The following is a 20,817-nucleotide window of genomic DNA, read 5'->3' as shown; positions in this document are numbered from 1 at the left end:
ACATCCCTTGTTAGTTGGATTCCTAGGTATTTTGTTCTCTTTGTAGTAATTGTGAATGGGAGCTCACTCATGATTTTGCTTTCTGTTTGTTGGTTATTGGTGTATAGGAATGCTTGTGATTTTTGCACATTGATTTTGTATCCTGAGACTTTGCTGAAGTTGCATCAGCTTAAGGAGATTTTGGGCTGCGATGATGGGGTTTTCTAAATATATAATCATGTCATCTGCAAACAGGGACAATTTGACTTCTTTTTTTCCTAACTGAATACCCTTTATTTCTTTCTCTTGCCTGATTGCCCTGTCCAACACTATGTTGAATAGGAGTGGTGAGAGAGGGCATCCCTGTCTTGTGCCCGTTTTCAAAGGGAATGCTTCCAGTTTTTGCCCATTCTTTATGATATTGGCTGTGGGTTTGTCATAAATAGCTCTTACTGTTTTGAGATACGTTCCATCAATGCCTAGTTTATTGAGAGATTTTAGCATGAAGGGCTTTTGAATTTTGTCAAAGGCCTTTTCTGCATCTATTGAGATAATCATGTGGTTTTTGTCTTTGGTTCTGTTTATATGATGGATTATGTTTATTGATTTGCGTATGTTGAACTAGCCTTGCATCCCAGGAATGAAGCCAACTTGATCGTGGAAGATAAGCTTTTTGATGTGCTGCTCGATTTGGTTTGCCCGTATTTTATTGAGGATTTTTGCATCGATGTTCATCAGGGATATTGGTCTAAAATTCTCTTTTTTTTGTTGTGTCTCTGCCAGGCTTTGGTATCAGGATGATACTGGCCTCACAGAATGGATTAGGGAGGATTCCCTCTGTTTCTATTGATTGGAATAGTTTCAGAAGGAATGGTACCAGCTCCTCTTTGTACCTGTGGTAGAATTCAGCTATGAATCCGTCTGGTCCTGGACTTTTTTGTTTGGTAGGCTATTAATTATTGCCTCAATTTCAGAGCCTGTTATTGGTCTATTCAGGGATTCAACTTCTTCCTGGTTTAGTCTTGGGAGGGTGTATGTGTCCAGGAATTTAGCCATTTCTTCTAGATTTTCTAGTTTATTTTCATAGAGGTGTTTATAGTATTCTGATGGTAGTTTGTATTTCTGTGGGGTTGGTGGTAATATCCCCTTCATCATTTTTTATTGTGTCTATTTGATTCTTCTCTCTTTTCTTATTTATTAGTCTTGCTAGCAGTCTATCAATTTTGTTGATCTTTTCAAAAAACCAGCTCCTGGATTCATTTATTTTTTGAAGGGTTTGTTGTGTCTCTATCTCCTTCAGTTCTGCTCTGATCTTAGTTATTTCTTGCCTTCTACTAGCTTTTGAATGTGTTTGCTCTTGCTTCTCTAGTTCTTTTAATTGTGATGTTAGGGTGTCAATTTTAGATCTTTCCTGCTTTCTCTTGTGGGCATTTAGTGCTACAAATTTCCCTCTACACACTGCTTTATATGTGTCCCAGAGATTCTGGTATGTTGTGTATTTGTTCTCACTGGTTTCAAACAACATTTTTATTTCTGCTTTCATTTTATGATGTACCCAGTAGTCATTCAGGAGCAGGTTGTTCAGTTTCCATGCAGTTGAGTGGTTTTGAGTGAGTTTCTTAATCCTGAGTTCTAGTTTGATTGCACTGTGGTCTGAGAGAGAGTTCATTGTAATTTGTGTTCTTTTACATTTGCTGAGGAGTGCTTTATTTCCAACCATGTGGTCAGTTTTGGAATAAGTGTGATGTGTTGCTCAGAAAAACGTATATTCTGTTGATTTGTGGTGGAGAGTTCTGTAGATGTCTATTAGGTCTGCTTGGTGCAGAGCTGAGTTCAATTCCTGGACATCCTTGTTAACTTTCTGTCTTGTTGCTCTGTCTGATGTTGACAGTGGGGTGTTAAAATTTCCCATTACTATTGTTTGGGAATCTAAGTCTCTTGGTAAGTCTCTAAGGACTTGCTTTATGAATCTGGGTGCTCCTATATTGGGTGCGTATATATTTAGGATAGTTAGCTCTTCTTCTTGAATTGATTCCTTTAGTATTATGTAATGGCCTTCTTTGTTTCTTTTGATCTTTGTTGGTTTAAAGTCTGTTTTATCAGAGACTAAGATTGCAACCCCTGCTTTTTTTCGTTTCCCATTTGCTTGGTAGATCTTCCTCCATCCCTTTATTTTGAGCCTATGTGTGTCTCTGCATGTGAGATGGGTCTCTTGAATACAGGAAACTGATGGGTCTTGACTCTTTATTCAATTTGCCAGTCTGTGTCTTTTAATTGGAACATTTAGCCCATTTGCATTTAAGGTTAATATTGTTATGTATGAATTTGATCCTGACATTATGATATTAGCTGGTTATTTTGCTCGTTAGTTGATGCAGTATCTTCCTAGCATAGAGGGTCTTTACAATTTGCCATGTTTTTGCAGTGGCTGGTACCGGTTGTTCCTTTCCATATTTAATGCTTCCTTCAGGAGCTCTTGTAAGGCAGGCCTGGTGGTGATAGAATCTCTCAGTAAAGGATTTTATTTCTCCTCCACTTATGAAGCTTAATTTGGCTGAATATGAAATTCTGGGTTGAAAATTCTTTAAGAATGTTGAATATTGGCCCCCACTCTCTTCTGCCTTGGAGAGTTTCTGCTGAGAGATCTGCTGTTAGTCTGATGGGTTTCCCTTTGTGGGTAACCTGAACTTTCTCTCTGGCTGCCCTTAACATTTTTTCCTTCATTTCAACTTTGGTGAATCTGGCAATTATGTGTCTTGGAGTTGCTCTTGTTGAGGAGTATCTTTATTGTATTCTCCACAACAGGGATTCTTAAGCCTACCATGAAAGAAAGCTGGGCTTGGGGGATGAGTAGAACATAGTTCAGTGGTAGAAGTTGTCCAGAAGCCAGCATGAATAACACAACTCAAGATAAGAGAATGGTAGACTGGGAGGCTGGATCAGTAAAACAGCAAAGAGACAAACACTAGGTGAAGGAAGTTATTCTAGAAGATGGAGAAAAATGCACACGTGCAAATAAAGTACAATCTATCTTTCAAACACAATGTTGTATTGACACAAATTCTTTCACTAGAAGCAAAAAGAAAGTGCAGGCATGGGGAGGTGGTTGCTGGTTTTCCAGACATTGCAATCACAAATTTTGGGGTCCATTTGGAGCAGGAGTCCCCTACTCCTGGGCTGTGGACAGGTACTGGTCCATAGCCTGTTAGAAACTGGGCCACAGAGCAGGAAGTGAGTGGTGGGTGAGCAAGCATTATCACCGGAGCTACACCTCCTATTAGATCAGCTGCAGCATCAGAGACCCATAGGAGCAGGAATCCTATTGTGAACTGCGCATGTGAGGGATCTAGGTTGAAAGCTCCTTATGAGAATCTAATGCCTGATGATCTGAAATGGAACTGTTTCATCCCAAAACCATCCGCACCCCCACCCCTCCCCTACCATCTGTGGAAAAATTGTCTTCCACCAAACTAGTCCCTCCAGGCTCTGATGCCAAAAGGCTGGGGACTGCTGATTTAGAGGACAAGGAAGATTTCTGATGGTAGAGGTAGGAACCAAGATGAACCCACACATAAAATGTGCAGTATTGTTTAAGCAAGGAGTTATGTTCAAAAGTGCATTCCCATTCTACTAAAGGAAAGTTAGGACAACCCAAAAAATGCCTATGTAGCATTCTTATTTATTTTATTTTTATTTTTTAAGACAGTCTCCCTCTGTCACCCAGGCTGCAGTGCAGTGGCACCATCTCAGTTCACTGCAACCTCTGCCTCCCACGTTCAAGCCATTCTCTGCCTCAGCCTCCCGAGTAGCTGAAACTACAGGTGCACACCCAGCACGCCCAGTTAATTTCTGTATTTTTAGTAGGGACGGGGTTTCACCATGTTGGCCAGGTTGGTCTCGAACTCCTGACCTCAAGTGATCTGCCTGCCTCAGCCTCCCAAAGCGTTGGCCTCGGCCTCCCAAAGTGTTGGGATTACAGGCGTGAGCCACTGCGTCCTGTCACCATGTAGCATTCTTAAATAAGGCCCTATATTTTTAATAATATTTATTTGTTTAATATGAAGAAAGAAAAAGTAGAAAAGGTTTTGCAATTTAGTCTGGAATTGTTACACAAGATACAGACTTTATTTCCACGGATTTCTAAAGTCAGATGCTTAAAAAAAAACTCTAATCAAATTTACCCCCACTATATAATATTTACCATTATACCAACCAAACTTATATAATAATTACTCTTGAAAACTAAGTAGACTGTAATATCTAGTCAATTGCAAAATATAATAGATTGCAACCAAATTGTTAACAACAAGAAAAAAAAACTCCCCTAAAGAACTTGAACCTTCATAATAATTTATACAGAATTCTGTTTAACTTAATATACAAGAAAATCTGCTGTGGATAAGGCATTGCTTTATGAACCCTCCATCCTCCCTCAGAGAATAAGGCACACCAATCATTAGCACTATAAATCACAAAACTGTAAGAAAATCTGAAGACAGCAGATGCCTCATATGCCACAAAGAAAAGCAGGTAACTTTAGGGCACTAACTTTAATAAACTGTGCAAATATAAGATGTATAGTAACTAAATTTTCCTTCTCTAATAAACAGGAATCATTTTAATAGATCAACCTGAAAGAAAAAGGAAAAAGCAAATTTCCTAAAACTTTATTTTGAAAAAAATATACGCTGTCTTTCAGTATCAGGAAGATTAAAAAATTATTTAACTAGTAAAATATTTTAGAATAGTATATAAACAAACTGATAGCAACTAAAACAATTTTAGTGGTACATTCAGGAATTTACATTTGAAATGACATTACTGGTCATTATTTTTTGTATGAATTCAAATGTTATGGTTATGATCCAAATATCAGTATTTTGTTAATGTTATTTATTAACAAATATTAAATTTACCTATGTTTTTCAAAACAGTTAAAACACAACACATGAGATTTTAGGCTAGAGATACTAAAAAAATACTAATTCAGTAAACTGTTACTATAGTCAACATGTTTTAATAATTTCCTAAATTAATTTCTGAAATAATAAGCTAGATCTAATGTTAGCTACCAGATATTATAATGATGTGTCACAAGTGCTCTGAAGATTTTGCCAGCAATCATAACTCATAAAGCATTGTGCAAATTAAATTTCAGTCAGGATCAACATATATGAAAATAAATGCATGTTAGCATTAACTATACATTTGTATAGTTAAATGATTGATATCATTTATTTGGCGATTTCACTATTTCAATATCTCAAGAAAATGTGGATCCAAATATAATGTTAACTCTCTACAAATTAGTTACCCTAAATTTGAACTGTTTTTCACTAGGAAATGGACTAAATTCCAGGTATATTTCCAGAAAATGAACAGGATGTTAATCTAACAGAACTACTAGTAAAACCAGACAAACAGAAAAAAACAATAAAAACATATTGTGGAATAAATGAAACTCCAATATTGCACTAGAGTTGTCATAGAAGAGAGAAGTAGAATAATAACAAGTATAATTTTTTAAAAAGTTGTACATGCTTCCTGAGAAAGAGGATTCCAGAATTATAATAATTAAATAATATAAACACCTAACTGTGTTTTTAAAAATTAACTTTAATGTTGGCTACTCTTAATTATCATCATCTGAGCCATTTGCTTCTCTAAGACTGCTGTGTGGTTACCTCAGACATCAATACGAACTCCATGTTTTGAAGACATCATTTGTCTGGTTCCTGTTAAATACATAATGAATGAACAGATGTGAGGTAAAGATGATGTGATTATTACATAAAGCCAGAATGGCAAAGGAGAAGTTTTTCCAAATGGGCATATCCACAAACCATGACGAATCCCATCGCGGATATGGTGTGAAGTCCAGGATATAAATAACATCCAAGGAAGAAAGCACCATGAGTCTTTGAGCTTGAAAAGGTGCATAGTAAATTTCAGGGTCAGAACCACAACAGGTATCACAGTAGAACAGTGAAGGAAAGGTCTTCGCGGAAGAGTCAAAGCAGCCTGAGGGAGCAAAGTAATAGCGAGTATCATTTCCCTTCTAGCAAAACAAAATTTTATACATGCTTCTTAATATTTTAAAATATTTTCCAGAGTCTATTGGACATGCAAAAGAAACATGTTCTATGCCACTTCAGAATACATATACCAAAATTATATATATACACACACACACAAACATATATATATATATATATATATATAAAGACTATAAAAGTGTGAGCAGGATATCCTTTACATTAAAAATAAAATCAAGTTCTCAGGAATATGGTGATTAATTTTTTAAGTGTCCCATTATTTGCTTAGAAAATTCACAATATGAATATAATTTATATCCTAAGTGTATGGTTTGTGTAATTTGAAGTTTTATATAATTATCCATGGTCTTTAAGAGCACTGAAAAGATATCTCACAACCAAATAAAATATTAGTTAATGAAGGCAAAAGAGGGAAATATTTTTGTTATATCCATTTTATATTAGCGATAAACACTTTTGGAATTTATTTACAATATTTAGAAAAACTATATTATTTTAAATACATATTCTAAAATTGAGTTAAATAAACTTCAGTAAATTTCTTTCTTTTTTTTTTTTAGATGGAGTCTTCCTCAGTTGCCCAGGCTGGAGTGCAGTGGCGCAGTCTTGGCTCACTGCAATTTCTGCCTCTTGGGTTAAAATTCTTTAGCCTCAGCCTCCTGAGTAGCTGGGATCATAGGCACCTGCCACCATGCCCGGCTAATTTTTGTATTTTTAGTAGAGATGGGGTTTTACCATGTTGGCCAGGCTGGTCTCGAACTCCTGAACTCAGGTGATCCACCCACCTTGGCCTCCCAAAGTGCTGGGATTACAGATGTGAGCCATGACGTCCGGCAAACTTCAGTAAATTTCTAAACCACTACCAAAAAATATACTCAATATCTGAACCAATAAAAATTTCAGGCTTAATCCCTGAATGATTCATGAGTAGGGTTTTGTTCCCACCTGCTTTAAAGACTAATTTGCAGCAAGATAATCCCTAAACAAAAATAAAGCTGAGAATAGTGATGATTGTCTAAATCTGAATCTCTGCACATATCCTCTAAAAATATTTTAAAACATGAAGGACAAATAAAACTACATAAAATCTTAAACCCTCAGCATAAATAGAAGCCAGAGAATGCCCATATTTGAAATTACCCATGAGTATTAAAATAAACACCAGATCAGTGGGTTCTCTCTCAAACACTTCCATCCAAGTCAGGAAAAACTATATTGAAGAGGGAAGACGGGAAACCTAAGATTGATCTAAAATTATCACTAGGAAGTTCAGTTTAAGTGTGAAAATACTGTTGATCTAAAATTATCACTAGGAAGTTCAGTTTAAGTGTGAAAATACTGAAGAGTGTCCTAGTAGGTCAGAGCACTAACTGCAGGGAAAGGACTTAAAAGTGGACCTTCAAGACTCTGAAAGGTATTGATTCTGGGGGAGATGATGGTAAGAAAGGGAGAGACACCCTTTGGAGACTAGACGGTGAAAAGGAAAAGAAGTAGTAAAAGGAAGAAATGTAGTTTCCTGTCCAAAAAACAAACAAACAAAAATCAGACAGTGTTCCCACCACATGAAAAAAAGTTACTCATTAAAGAACCGTACCTTGTCCCACTGTCAAATCAGACCACCCTTGAACAAGGAATTCTATAGACCCTCTCCTCAAACTAGTATTCTTTACCTCTCACCTATGGTCTGAACATCAAAGAGTCTATTTTACACTCCTCTTTCCTTGCCTCCTCCTCCACATTTTGTTTTACTTCTACTTCATCAGAACATGTACCATTTCTGTATTATTATTCTACTTTTGTCTTCACCTTTGTTTTTAAATTCTATATCCACAATATGTTAAGTTCATCATCGGTCCTTTTGCCAACACTGCCTTAACCAAGATTATGTTAGAATAAATAATCATGTAATATCATGAAATAAAGTGATAAAAGAGAACAAATCTGTAAAAAGCTAGTATAGGAGGAAAATAGAAAACAGAATAAAAATATCAGGCCAGGTGGGATGGCTCACGCCTGTAATCCAAGCACTTTGGGAGGCTGAGGCAAGATGATCACCTGAGGTCAGGAGTTCGAGACCAGCCTGACCAACATGGAGAAACCCTGTCTCTACTAAAAATACAAAATTAGCTGGGCGTGGTGGCATATGCCTGTAATCTCAGCTAATCGCAAGGCTGAGGTAGGAGAATTGCTTGAACCTGGGAGGGGGAGGTTGCAATGAGCTGAGATCACACCATTGCACTCCAGCCTGGGCAACAAGAATGAAACTCCGTCTAAAAAACAACCCCCCCCACATAAAAAAATCTCCTGAACCCTGTTCCTAGTAACAAATACAAAAAAAAAAATTTTTTTTAAAAACTACACAAAACATAAGAAAATTGTATCACAAGACTCCAAACTAAATTAAATCTCAAACAACCATATGGGGACATAAAAAAAAATCTTGAATCAGAAGTTCAAAAATGGAAAAAAAAAAGATTTTAAAAAATATAATAATTGATTAAACTCAGTATGGAAAAAAACAAAAACAATCTAATAAATGACTATATTGTAATGTGTCCAAGGGAGAATAGGTCAAATGAAAGTTTAATAAGGTGCACTGAAAAAATTAATACAAAAATTAGCTGGGTATGGTGATGCATGCCACCATATCCCAGCTACTCAGGAGGCTGAGGCATGAGAATCCCTTGAACATAGGAGGCAGAGGTTGCAGTGAGCTGAGATTGCACCACTGCACTCCAAACTGGGCAACAGAGCAAGACTCTGTCTCAAGAAAGAAAAGAAAAGAAAAAAAATGCAGGAAACTAACCAAGAAAATAAAAATAGTATGAGGAAAAGAGTAAAAACAGTCAGGTAGAAAATGGCTGAAATAGAATACAGGCAAAAAGAAACAACATATGTATAATTGAAGTCCCTAAAGAAAAACAAAGGAATAGAATGGAACCAGTATTTAAAGCTATGATCTAAGAAAACTAAAAATAAAAATGCAAATCTATTACAAGAGCCCATCTTAAAAAACTGACTCGATAAGCTTCAAGACAATTTAGTAGAGCTGTTACTGTAATAATGATAAAAGAACAGTTTTTAAGGCCTCCACGCAAAAGGTAAAATAACTTGCAAAGGCAATAGTATTACACTGGCATCAGATTTCTCTCCCCAACAAAAGCACTTTTATGTACTATAGTAATAAAGGTTTAGTTTATAATCCATATTAGTAAAATATAAATCATAGAACTGATTGGAAAGACTGGCGACACTTTTAATAGGAAGTACAACATTTTCAATAGGATGGGATTAAGGAGCCTATGGTAATCACTACTTGCAAGAAAGCAATAACCTGATGTTGAGTTATGTTCTGGATATATTCACAGCCATACTGATTCTTTACATTCTTATTTGTGAATTAACATCTATTTATATTAATAGCTGCTAAAAAAGAAACTGGAAATTCTTGTTGTTTGCTGATTTCTAAAATATCAATGTAGCTTTTTTTTTTTTTTAGACAGAGACCTGTGCTGTCTCAAAGCCCAGGCTGGCGTATAGTGGCACAATCTTAGCTCACTGTAATCTCAAACTCCTGGGCTCAAGTGCTCCTCTTGCCTCAGCCTCCTGATTAGGTGGAACTATAGGCCTACACCACCATGCCTGGCTAGTTTTTTTTATTTTTTGTAGAGATGGAGTCTTACTCTGTTGCCCAAGCTGCTCTTCAACTGCTGACCTCAAGCGATCCTCCCATCTTAGCCTCCCAGTGTTGGGGTTATAGGCATGAGCCACTGTGCCTGGCCTTTGATTTTTTTATTAATAGAAAAATGATGAATAATGAAAGAAAATGGAATTATGGAATCACAGAAGTAAAAATAGATCACTGCCATGAATACTTATTCAGGTTTGACATTTATTACTGATAATCACATACCACCTTATGGTGAATGTAAAATATTTTAATACTTAATTCAAAAATAATGATTAATACTAGCACTATGCTGTACTTTATGTGCACTATCTCATTTGATCCTTATAACAACTCTATATGGTAGGTAGCATTTTACAGCAGAGGAGACTGAGGTAGTGAGGCTAGTCACTTCCCCCATACTGTGCAGTTAATGAGTGACATAGCTGGGATTTGATCCTGGTTCTGTCTAACTCTATAGCTCATATTCTTAACAATAGTGCTTCTAAGTGAATTAAAGGATAAATATGCTATGCAGCCCAAATGCTTTTAAAAATTATAAAAGAATAAATTCTAGATGAATACATTTATGAATCACATATTTTATAATGCTTCATAACTTATCCCAATCTCTAACATTTATTGTTTTTTCCTTTTTTTTTTTTTTTTTGGAGACAGAGTTTCGCTCTTTTTGCCCAGGCTGGAGTGCAATGGCATGATCTCAGCAAATTGCAACCTACGCCTCCCAGGTTCAAGCAATTCTCTGGCCTCAACCTCCCAAGTAGCTGGGATTACAGGCACTTGCCACTACGCCTGGCTAATTTTTTTTGTATTTTTAGTAGAGACAGGATTTCACCTTGTTGGCCAGGATGGTCTTGATCTCTTGACCTCGTGATCCGCCCGCCTCAGCCTCCCAAAGTGCTGGGATTACAGGCGTGAGCCACCGCGCCTGGACCATTTACTGTTAATATTTACCAGGCCAGTTCACTTATCATGCTTACTTAAGCCTCACAACAACCCCACAAGGTAAGTAATGTTATAATACACATATTACAGATGAAGAAGTTAAAACTTAAAGAAGAAAAGGGAACTTAATTAAACTGAAGAGCTTCTGTACAGCAAAGGAAATAATCAACAGAGTAAACAGACAACCTACAGGATGGGAGAAAATAGGGTTCTTTTGCCAAAGGGTTCATATCCAGAATCTACAAGGAACTCAAACAACTCAACAAGAAAAAACAACCCCATCAAAAAGTGGGCAAAGGACATGAACAGACATTTTTCAAAAGAAGACAAATAAGCAGCCAACAAACATGAAAAAACGTTCCATATCACTAATAATCAGAGAAATGCAAATTAAAACCACAATGAGATGCCATCACATACCATCAGAATGGCTATTAACAAAAAGTCAAAAACCAACAGATGTTGGCAAGGATGCAGAGAAAAGGGAACACTTATACATTGTTGGTGGGAATATAAATTACTGAAAACAGTATGAGATTTCTCAAAGAACTAAAAGTAGAACTACCTTTTGATCCAGCAATCCCACTACTGAATATCTTCCAAAAGGAAAATAAGTTATTATATAAAATAAATCATTGCCAGGCACACTGGCTCATGCCTGTAATCCCAGCACTTTGGGAGGTTGAGGCAGGAGGATCACTTGAGCCCAAGAGTTTGAGACCAGACTGGGCAACATAGGGAGACCCTGCCTCTACAAATAATTTTTTAAAAATTAGCCTGGCACGGTGGCATGTGAACTATGGCCCCAGATACTCAGGAGGCTGAGGTGGGAGAATCGCCTGAGCCCAAGAGGTTGATGCTGCAGTGAGCCGTGATCACACCACTGCACTCCAGCCTGGGCATCACAGCAAGACCCTATCTCAAAAAAAAAAAAAAAAAAAAAAGAAATCATTATATAAAAAATGTATGCACTTGTATGATTATCACAGCACTATATACAATAGCAAAGTCATGGAATTAACCTAAGTGTTCATCAGTGGATGACTGGATTAAAATGTGATATATAATCACACCATGGAACACTACTTGCCCATACAAAAATCATAAAATCGTGTCTGATTTTATGGATGGAACTGGAGGCCATTATCCTTAGTGAAATGACGCAGAAACAGCAAGTAAAAAACCACGTGTTCTCACTTGTAAGCGAGAGCTAAACAACGGGTACACATGGACATACAGAGTAGAATAATAGACATTGGAGGGAATACTACTTGGCCATACAAAATAATGAAATCATGTCTTTTACAGCAACATGGATGGAACTGGAGGACATTATCCTTAGTGAAATGATGCAGAAATAGTAAGTTAAAAAACCACATGTTCTCACTTGTAAGCGAGAGCTAAACAACGGGTACACATGGACATACAGAGTGGAATAATAAACACTTAAGACTCCAAGAGGTGGGAGGGTGAGAAGAGGTGAGAGATAAAATACTATTTGTATAGCATTAGAGTGATGGGTACACTAAAAGCTCAGACTTTGCCACTATGCAATACATACATGTTATACAACTGTGCTTGTGGCCCTAAATCCATAAAAATTTAAAATAAAACTAAAAAAAAGGAAAGTACTCTGCTAACACCAAAAAACCAGGATTCAAACTCAAGTCTTCTTATTTCAATATTAAACAAAATGATATGTTAACTCTACCTATAGCACAAAAGTTTGTCTTTAATTAGCAATTACTGATTCTTTACTGATTAAATTTCTAAATAAGTGAAACAATTTCTGAGAAATACCTCGTACCCAACATATAATAGGAAAAAGTGAATATTTCTCATTCACTTTTCTCATATTTCCTGAATATCTACTAGGTAAGCCAGGCATTGTTCTAGGCTAGGGGTGAATGAAACAGAAAGTCCTTGCTCTATGAATTTAGATTTCTTTCCTGAAATGTTTATAGATCATAAACACATAAAATGTAGGCAAATCTTCTGACATTTAGAAAATATTATCTGAACCGGCCGGGCGCGGTGGCTCAAGCCTGTAATCCCAGCACTTTGGGAGGCCGAGGTGGGCGGATCACAAGGTCAGGAGATCGAGACCACAGTGAAACCCCGTCTCTACTAAAAATACAAAAAATTAGCCGGGCGCGGTGGCGGGCGCCTGTAGTCCCACCTACTCGGGAGGCTGAGGCAGGAGAATGGCGTGAACCCAGGAGGCGGAGCTTGCAGTGAGCCGAGATCGCGCCACTGCACTCCAGCCTGGGCAACAGCGTGAGACTCCGTCTCAAAAAAAAAAAAAAAAAAAAAAAAAAAAAAAAAAAAAAAAAAAGAAAAGAAAATATTATCTGAACCAACATTTTAAGTTTAGTTCATTTGTGAGCTATATAACTAAACTTCTGAATGCCTCAATGAAATTCCTCAATTTCTCCACAAGGGACTGTGATTCTAGCCAGTCCAATTGAAATACACGCCTTTGGCCCCAAAAGGGACTGGGGGAATTAATCTGTTCAAGTCATTCCTCAGGACTGGGAATCATCTTAAAGCTATTCAACTTTTATGGAGTACTTAGGAGCTGCATACTAACTGTAAAACATAAAGAATAAGGGGGAAATATTAAGTGTGCTCCTGAAGAAAGTACACTGATACAAAAAGAACTAGGACAGCCTTGAGAATGACCCCTGTTAATTTAAGCTGGTTTGCTAATACTTTCTTCAAGACCTGGCTAAACACATCCTCTGTAAGCCAGCCCTGAACTCTTTAGGTACATACAGTTCATGGGTCTTTGCTCTATGTGAATCCATAGCAGTTTGTGATGGCAAATAATTTGATTAGCAACGTATTTGTGTGCATCTTTAGGGAAGTACTAAGTGATCAAAAAGGTTAAATGAATGTGTTTCCTATTTTAAGACAAATCCTCTCTAGTTCTAAATGATGCTGTAAAGATTAGCAAAATAGTGCTAAGGAAATTAAAGACCAGAAAAATTAAGCCTATGCTTTTTACCTTTAAAGACATGGATCCAGCTAGAAAAAAGTGGTCTACATCAATAACAGAGGCTAAAAATCCAGCTAAAATGATTTCTCCGAAGTCAGTCTTCTTCTTGATTCCAATGACTACTGCCCATGACCACATGCCAATTACACAATGTACGGCATTATCTGAGACAGCACGAAGCCAGTCATTTTGCTGAATTGTAGAAAACTGAAGAAGTCTGTCAGCTACAAGGCAAAATACCCCCAGACCAAGGCTGGAAATAAGAGATTCAGTGCTACAAGTCTGCAGTAAAGCATGGGTCTTTTCAGTCTCGGATGCCATGACAAACAATATGTTAGTATAGACTAAAAGCCATCAGGAATGAACAGTCTATTCTTGTTTACATTTCCAGCACCCTAAAGGAGAAAGCAGAGAAAAATATGAATGAAGATTAGGGACTGCCATATAATATTTAAACAAAACAGTATCAGCAATAATTTCTCACATATAAGACCAAGATGTAAATACTGGCAACTTTTACATGTTATATATAATATGCCGCATAGCCTAAGGAGAATAGATTAGTTGTTGTTTTTTTTTTTTTTTTTTAGGAAAAACAGGGTACATGGTATATATCAAGGAGAATTTCAGAAAGCTCACCAACTGCAATTTATTGCTTTAAGTCATCAAATAGTTCTTTCTCTCAGCTGTGTGTAGTACATGGTAGTGAATATCCATTGGGTTTGTGTACTCAACAACTACTTTCCGTACTTCTGACAACAGTAATCCCTTCCTTTGGGAAAACTTTCTCACATTAAACTCCAGAGCTCACCAATTAGAGTTTTCCATTTCCCTAATAATGATGACTAATTTAGTAATGAAAGTGGCCCAGGCTGAGCTAATCAGATTCCTTTCCAAAATTTTTCTTAGTGGAGCTGGTAGAGAAAGTTCCTCTTCTTGGAGACCATGGACTCCACTACATGAAATAGCCTAGGAAAATAAAATCCCAGAGAGACACAAAGGAGAAAGACTAATAGAATCATGAAGACAGTGAGTACTTACGTTGAATGTCTAAAGGTTCTCAGAGCTACCCTGGATCTTGCAGCTCACCCTCCACTTTGATGAGCTACCCCAGCATTTTCCCAATAAATCCCCATTTCATTTCTGTTGCCTTGAACCAAATAACCTTAACTCATATAAAAATGCAATCATAATTCTATGCTGAGTTCTCACGTGGCACAGAATATTGACATTATTTACCTAGCTAGAAAATATCTGTCTACCTAAAGTGTGACACATGAAGTTTTTTCTTTTACATTGTTTTGTTTTAATCCTGAGACTAAAGAATAACTGATTTATTCATAATGAATCAACTTCTGTTCTGCAATAAAAACTATGCATAGCTCATTATATATATTCTAAAACTGCAGAGGACCTAGAAGAATCAAACAAGTTTGAAAAACAGAAACTAAGTTGGAGGACTACCAATACCATCTTATTTTAAGTTTTATTATAAAGCTACAGTAGGCTGGGCACAGTGGCTTACACCTGTAATCCCAACACTTTAGGAGGCTGAGGTAGGAGGATCGCTTGAGGCCAGGAGCTCGAGACCAACCTGGGCAACATAGGGAGACACTGTTTCTACAAATAATAAAAAATTAGCCAGGCGTGGTGGCACATGGCTGTAGTCCCAGCTACTTGAGAGGCTGAGGTGGGAGGATCGCTTAAGCCCTGGAGGTTGAGGTTGCAGTGGGCTGTAATCGTGCTACTGTATGCCAGCCTGGGCAATACAGAGACCCTGTCTCCAAAAAAAAAAAAAAAAAAAAAGCACAGTAATCAAAACAGTGTAGTACTGGTATAGTGACAAACATACAGACTAACAAAACAGAATACAGAGTGGGATCAGAAATAGAACCAAACATACCTAGTCAATTTTATTTTATTTTTTTTGAGATGGAGTCTCACTTTGCCACCCAGGCTGGAGTGCAGTGGTGTGATCTTGGCTCGCTGCAACCTCCGCCTCCTGGGTTCAAGCAATTCTCCTGCCTCAGCCTCCCAAGTAGCTGGGATTACAGGTGCCCACCACCATGCCTGGCTAATTTTTTTTTTTTTTTTTTAGTAGAGATGGGTTTTACCATGTTGGCCAGGCTGGTTTCGAACTTCTGACCTCAAGTGATCCACCCACCTCAGCCTCTCAAAGAGCTGGGATTACAGGCATGAGCCACTGTGCCTGGCCAATTTTTTTAATTTGAGACAGAGCCTCACTGGAGTGTAGTGGCACAGTCATGGCTCACTGTACCCTTTACCTCCCAGGTTTAAAAGGTCCTCCAAACTCAGTCTCTTGAGTAGCTGCAGCCACAGATGTGTGTCACCATGCCTTTTTTTTTTTTTCAAAGAGACAAGGTCTCCCTATCTCTAGAGAGGCCTCAAACTCCTAGCTGGTCTGGAACTCCTGGCCTCAAGTGATCCTTGGCTTCCCAAAGTGCTGGGATTACAGGCATGAGCCACCAAGCCCAGCCTGGTCAAATAATTTTTGATAAAGGTGCAAAGATAAATCAGTGGAGGAAGAATATTCTTTTCAACAAATGGTACAAGAACAAATGGATATCCATATGCAAAAATCATAAAGCTGAATCCACATCTTACTCCACATACAAAAATTATCTCAAAATGAATCACAAACCTAAATGTAAATAAAACATAAAAAGATACAATTTCTGGGAAAAAACCATAAAGTATTTTTGTCTCCTTGGGTCACGCAAAGAGTTATCAGATACAATACCAAAATCTTGATCCACTAAAAAATTGGTAAGTTGAACTTTATCAAAATTAAAAGCTTCTGGTCTTTGAAAGACAATGTTAAGAGAAAGAGAAAACAATTTTTAAATCTTATATCTGATAAAGGACTTATATCCAGAATATATAAAGAGCTCTCAAAACAGAGTAATAAAAAAAAGACAATACAAAAATGGACAAAAGATGTGAAAATGGGTACTTTACCATGTGTGATATATAGATAGACAATAAGAATAAGAAATATGTTCATCACCATTAATTATTAGGGAAATACAAATTTAAAAACTGAGATATCAAACACACCTGTTAAGATGACTAAAATTAAAGACTGACAATCCCAGATATTGACAAAGATGTGGAACAACCAGAACTCATACACTGCTGGTCGGAATGAAAAATAGTATGACTATTTTGGAAAAACAGTTTTCCAATTTCTCAGAAAGTTAAACGTACTCTGACCATATAACCCAGTCATTCCACTTCTAGATATTTTCCCAAAGCATATGTGTACACAAAGGCTTACACATGAATGTTCATAGCAGCTTTATCTGAATTTGTTCCAAGTTGGAAACACTCAAATGTCCCTAAACATGTGAATATACAAAAGGTAGAACAAAAAGGAACAAACACATGATACACATAAAAACATGAATGAATCCTGAAATAATTATAGTAAGTGAAAGTCGTCAAACAAACAAAAAGTACACAGTTAAAACCCAGAGAACCGTGCAACACAAAGGATGTACCCTAATGTAAAGTATGGACTTTAGTCAATAATAACATATCAATATTGGTTCACTACTTGTATCAAATATACCACACTATTGCAAATGTTAATAATGGGGAAATGTATGCAGGGCAAAGGGCATCTATAAGAATTCATTATAATATTGGCTCAATTTTTCTGTAAACCTAAAACTGCTGTTCAGGTTTATGTATTAGTTTGTTCTTGCATAGAACTACCTGAGACTGGGTAATTTACAAAGAAAAGAGGCTCAATTCGCTTACAGTTCTGCAGGCTGTACAGGAAGCATGGCTGAGGACGCCTCAGGAAACTTATAATCATGGCGGAAGGTAGAGGAAGGAGTCACGTCTTACATGGCCAGAGTAGAAGAGTGAAGTGGAAGGTGCTACACACTTTAAACAGCCAGATCTCGTGAGAACTCACTCACTAACATGATAACAGCTAGGGGGAAATCTGCCCCATGAACCAGTCACCTCCCACCAGGCCCCTCCTCCAACACTGGGGATTACAACTTGACATAGGATTTGGGTGAGGACACAAATCCAAACCGTATCAGTTTATAAAGTCTATTAATTAGAAAAACTTACAAAAACTTAAAAATAAAGCCAATTTACTTTTAAAAATTAGATACATGAACCACCAAAACAATATTATAAATGTAGGTAATAGATGTACTGTAGTTCATTATATTGTTCTCTATTTTTCTGTATGTTTGAAATTTTCATTTAGAAATTTTATTAAATTTATTTATTTTGAGGACAGGGTCTCACTGTGTTGCCCAGACTGGAGTGCAGTGGCTTGATCTTGGCTCACTGCAACCTCGACCTCCTAGGCTCAGGTGATCCTCCTGCCTCACCTCCTGAGTAGCTGGGACTACAGGCATGAGCCATCATGCCACCTACATGTTTCCATTTGTATTTATTTAATTTAAAAAATTCTTTCTTTCTTTATTTTTCGAGACAGGGTCTTGCTCTGTTGTCCAGGCTGGAGTACAGTGGTGTGAATATGGCTCACTGGAGCCTCTATGCCCTGGGCTCATGAGATCCCCCTGCCTTAGCCTCCTGAGTAGTTGGAACCACAGCCACAGGCCACCATGCCTGGCTAATTATTAGATTTTTTTGTAGAGATGGGATTTCACCATGTTGCCCAGGCTGGTCTGGAACTCCTGGCCTCAAGCAATCTTCCCACCTTAGCCTCCCAAAGTGCTGGGATTACAGGCGTGAGTCACTGAACCTGGCCTAGAAATATGTTTTTAAAAAGAGTACATAGTATAATTCTACTTACTTAAAATTCTACAAAATACAAACTAATTTATAGTGACAGAAAGCAGATCCATGGTTTCCTAAAGACAGTAGAGGCAGGAATGATTAAAAAGGAGCATCAGGAAACTTTGGTAAGGGACACATATGTTCATTATCTTGACTGTGGTGATAGTTTCATGGTTCACAGTTTCATACATATGTCAAAACATATCAAACTAATATTTTAAACATATACAGTTCATTACATGTCAATTATACTCCAACAAAAATGTTAAACAGTTAGGAACATACATTGATTATAAAACAGCAGGCTTTTGTTTAAAAAGGAGAAATATGAAAACAAGAAACTATGGAAATGAAAAAGTTGATTATCCAAATAAAAACTCAGTGCAAAGTCTACTATACACTGAAGCAATGCATAGTGGCGTGAATCTTTCAAACATCAAAATTAGTAAATGAGAACATTTGCAAAGAATTTTTCCAAAGCTTAAGGGGAAAATATAAGACAAAGAGTTGGGCATTGAAAAAAAATTTCCAAAAATAAAGAGAAAAGCTTTAGAATTTCTATGTCAAAAAAAAAAAAGTTATCTTCAAAAGAAAGAGAATGTGATTATCATCAACCCTAAATGTCAGAATATTGTGAGGTAACACTTACAGAACTCTGAGAGAAAAAGATCATAGACTGCAGCATTCTATGCATAGCTAAATTATGGCACCTATGTGGCAACTGTGAATTTTAGAAGTTTTGCCTTAGAAATTATATACTCATGTATTATTTTGGGGGTAGGGGAAACTGAGTAGTAGAACTTCTCAATCTCTAGCAGGAAGGGAGACAAATAAAGAAAATTTGATCAATACAGCAAGACAGAAAAGAAAAAAAGAAAACCTTACTTCCCGCCAGTTCACCCTCTACTCTGCAAGACGCAATAGGGATCAAATAAAATACAAATACCACAACAAATGTGAATGTATTAAATTTCTCTATAAAGAGACAAACATAATCAGATTGGGGTAAAATAAAACATCACTAAGTTATTGTTCAAAACAAAACACCTCAAACAAAAAGTCTTAACAATATAGAAACTAAAGAGATGAGAAAATATATGTCTAAGAAATACAAACAAAATTAAGTAGCAATGGTAATGTTAACTGCAAACACAGAATTCAAGGTAAAAATGATGAATTAGAACTGAAAGGGATAAAATATTCACATCGCAGTAAAGTTCTATGGGGTAAGAGGATGCTTACATGTCAAACAACATAGCAGTAAAAAATTAAGTGGTCAGAAAAAGGTATAATCTGAATAATATAATTTATAAATTTTATTTCATACTCAGGTGTACAACTTCATATGCTATGAAGCAGTGGTCCCAATCCTTTTTGGCACCAGGGACTGGTTTTATGGAAGACAATTTTTCCATAGACTGCGGAGGGGGATGGTTTTGGGACGACTCAAGTGCATTACATTTATTGTGTACTTTATTTCTATCATTATTACATTGTTATATATAATTAAATAATTACACAACTCACCATAATGTAGAATCAGTGGGACCCCTTAGCTTGTTTTCCTGCATCTAGACAGTTCCATCTTAGGATGGTGGGAGATAGTGACAGATCATCAGGCATTAGATTCTCATAAGAAGCACGCAACCTAGATCCTTGCATGTGCAGTTCACAATAGGGTTCGCTGTCCAATGAGAAGCTAGTGCTGCCACTGATCTGAAAGGAGGTGGAACTCAGGCAGTAATGTGAGTGATGGAGAGTGGCTGTAAACACAGACGAAGCTTCACTTGCCAGCCTGCCGCTCACCTCCTGCTGTGCGGCCTGGATCCTAATGGGCCATGAACCCATACTGGTCCATGGCCTGGGGGTGGGGACTCCTGCTATAAACAACATACATTCTTTTCAAATGTTCATGGAACCCCTATAAAAGTTAACCACATATTTGAATTAGAGAGGCAGAGCAAAACAGCAGAATAGAAGGCTCCATCGATCATCCCCAAACACATGTTAACAACTATCTACATAGAAAAAAAACACCTTCATAAGAACCCAAAATCAGGTGAGACTCATAGTACCTGGTTTTAACTTCACACCACTGAAAGAAGCACACAAGAGGTAAAAAACAAACAAACAAACACAAAAAGGCAAAAACAGTCCTGAGTCACTAACGCCACCCCTCCCCTACACCCCAGAAGTGGCAGAGTGGGGCAGAGAGCATCTCTGGGCACTGAGGGAGGGAGAACACAGCAGTTTTGAGGCACTGAACTCAGTGCTGTCCTGTTAGAGCAGAAAGGAAAACCAGACTAAACTCAGTTGATGTCCAGCCACAGAGGGAACATTTAAATTAGCCCAAGCCAGAGGGG

The 20,817-nt window shown here is 37.2% G+C and overlaps 1 protein-coding gene across 6 annotated transcripts in view; it reads right to left on the bottom strand.

The window, feature by feature from the left end:
- Positions 1–2,543: 2,543 nt before the first annotated feature.
- Positions 2,544–20,817, bottom strand: part of LOC105487485 (transmembrane protein 267) — a 44,949-nt gene continuing 26,675 nt past the window's right edge. For 4 of the 6 annotated variants that reach the window (XM_011750944.3, XM_011750945.3, XM_011750943.3 and 1 more), the window contains exons 2-3: positions 13,676–14,061; positions 2,545–6,000 (exon numbers count right to left, since the gene is read on the bottom strand). In XM_011750944.3, coding sequence (XP_011749246.1) covers positions 5,665–6,000; positions 13,676–13,987 — 648 coding nt within the window. In that variant the 5' untranslated portion in view covers positions 13,988–14,061 and the 3' untranslated portion in view covers positions 2,545–5,664. Of the gene's footprint in view, positions 6,001–13,675; positions 14,062–18,470; positions 18,495–20,817 lie in introns of those variants that run through there. The other 2 variants (XM_071098960.1, XM_071098959.1) reach the window with 2 other exon arrangements.

Source organism: Macaca nemestrina, chromosome 6 (genome assembly GCF_043159975.1).
Source record: "Macaca nemestrina isolate mMacNem1 chromosome 6, mMacNem.hap1, whole genome shotgun sequence".
Classification (NCBI taxonomy): domain Eukaryota; kingdom Metazoa; phylum Chordata; class Mammalia; order Primates; family Cercopithecidae; genus Macaca; species Macaca nemestrina.
This window is presented reverse-complemented; position numbering and strand designations above follow the sequence as displayed.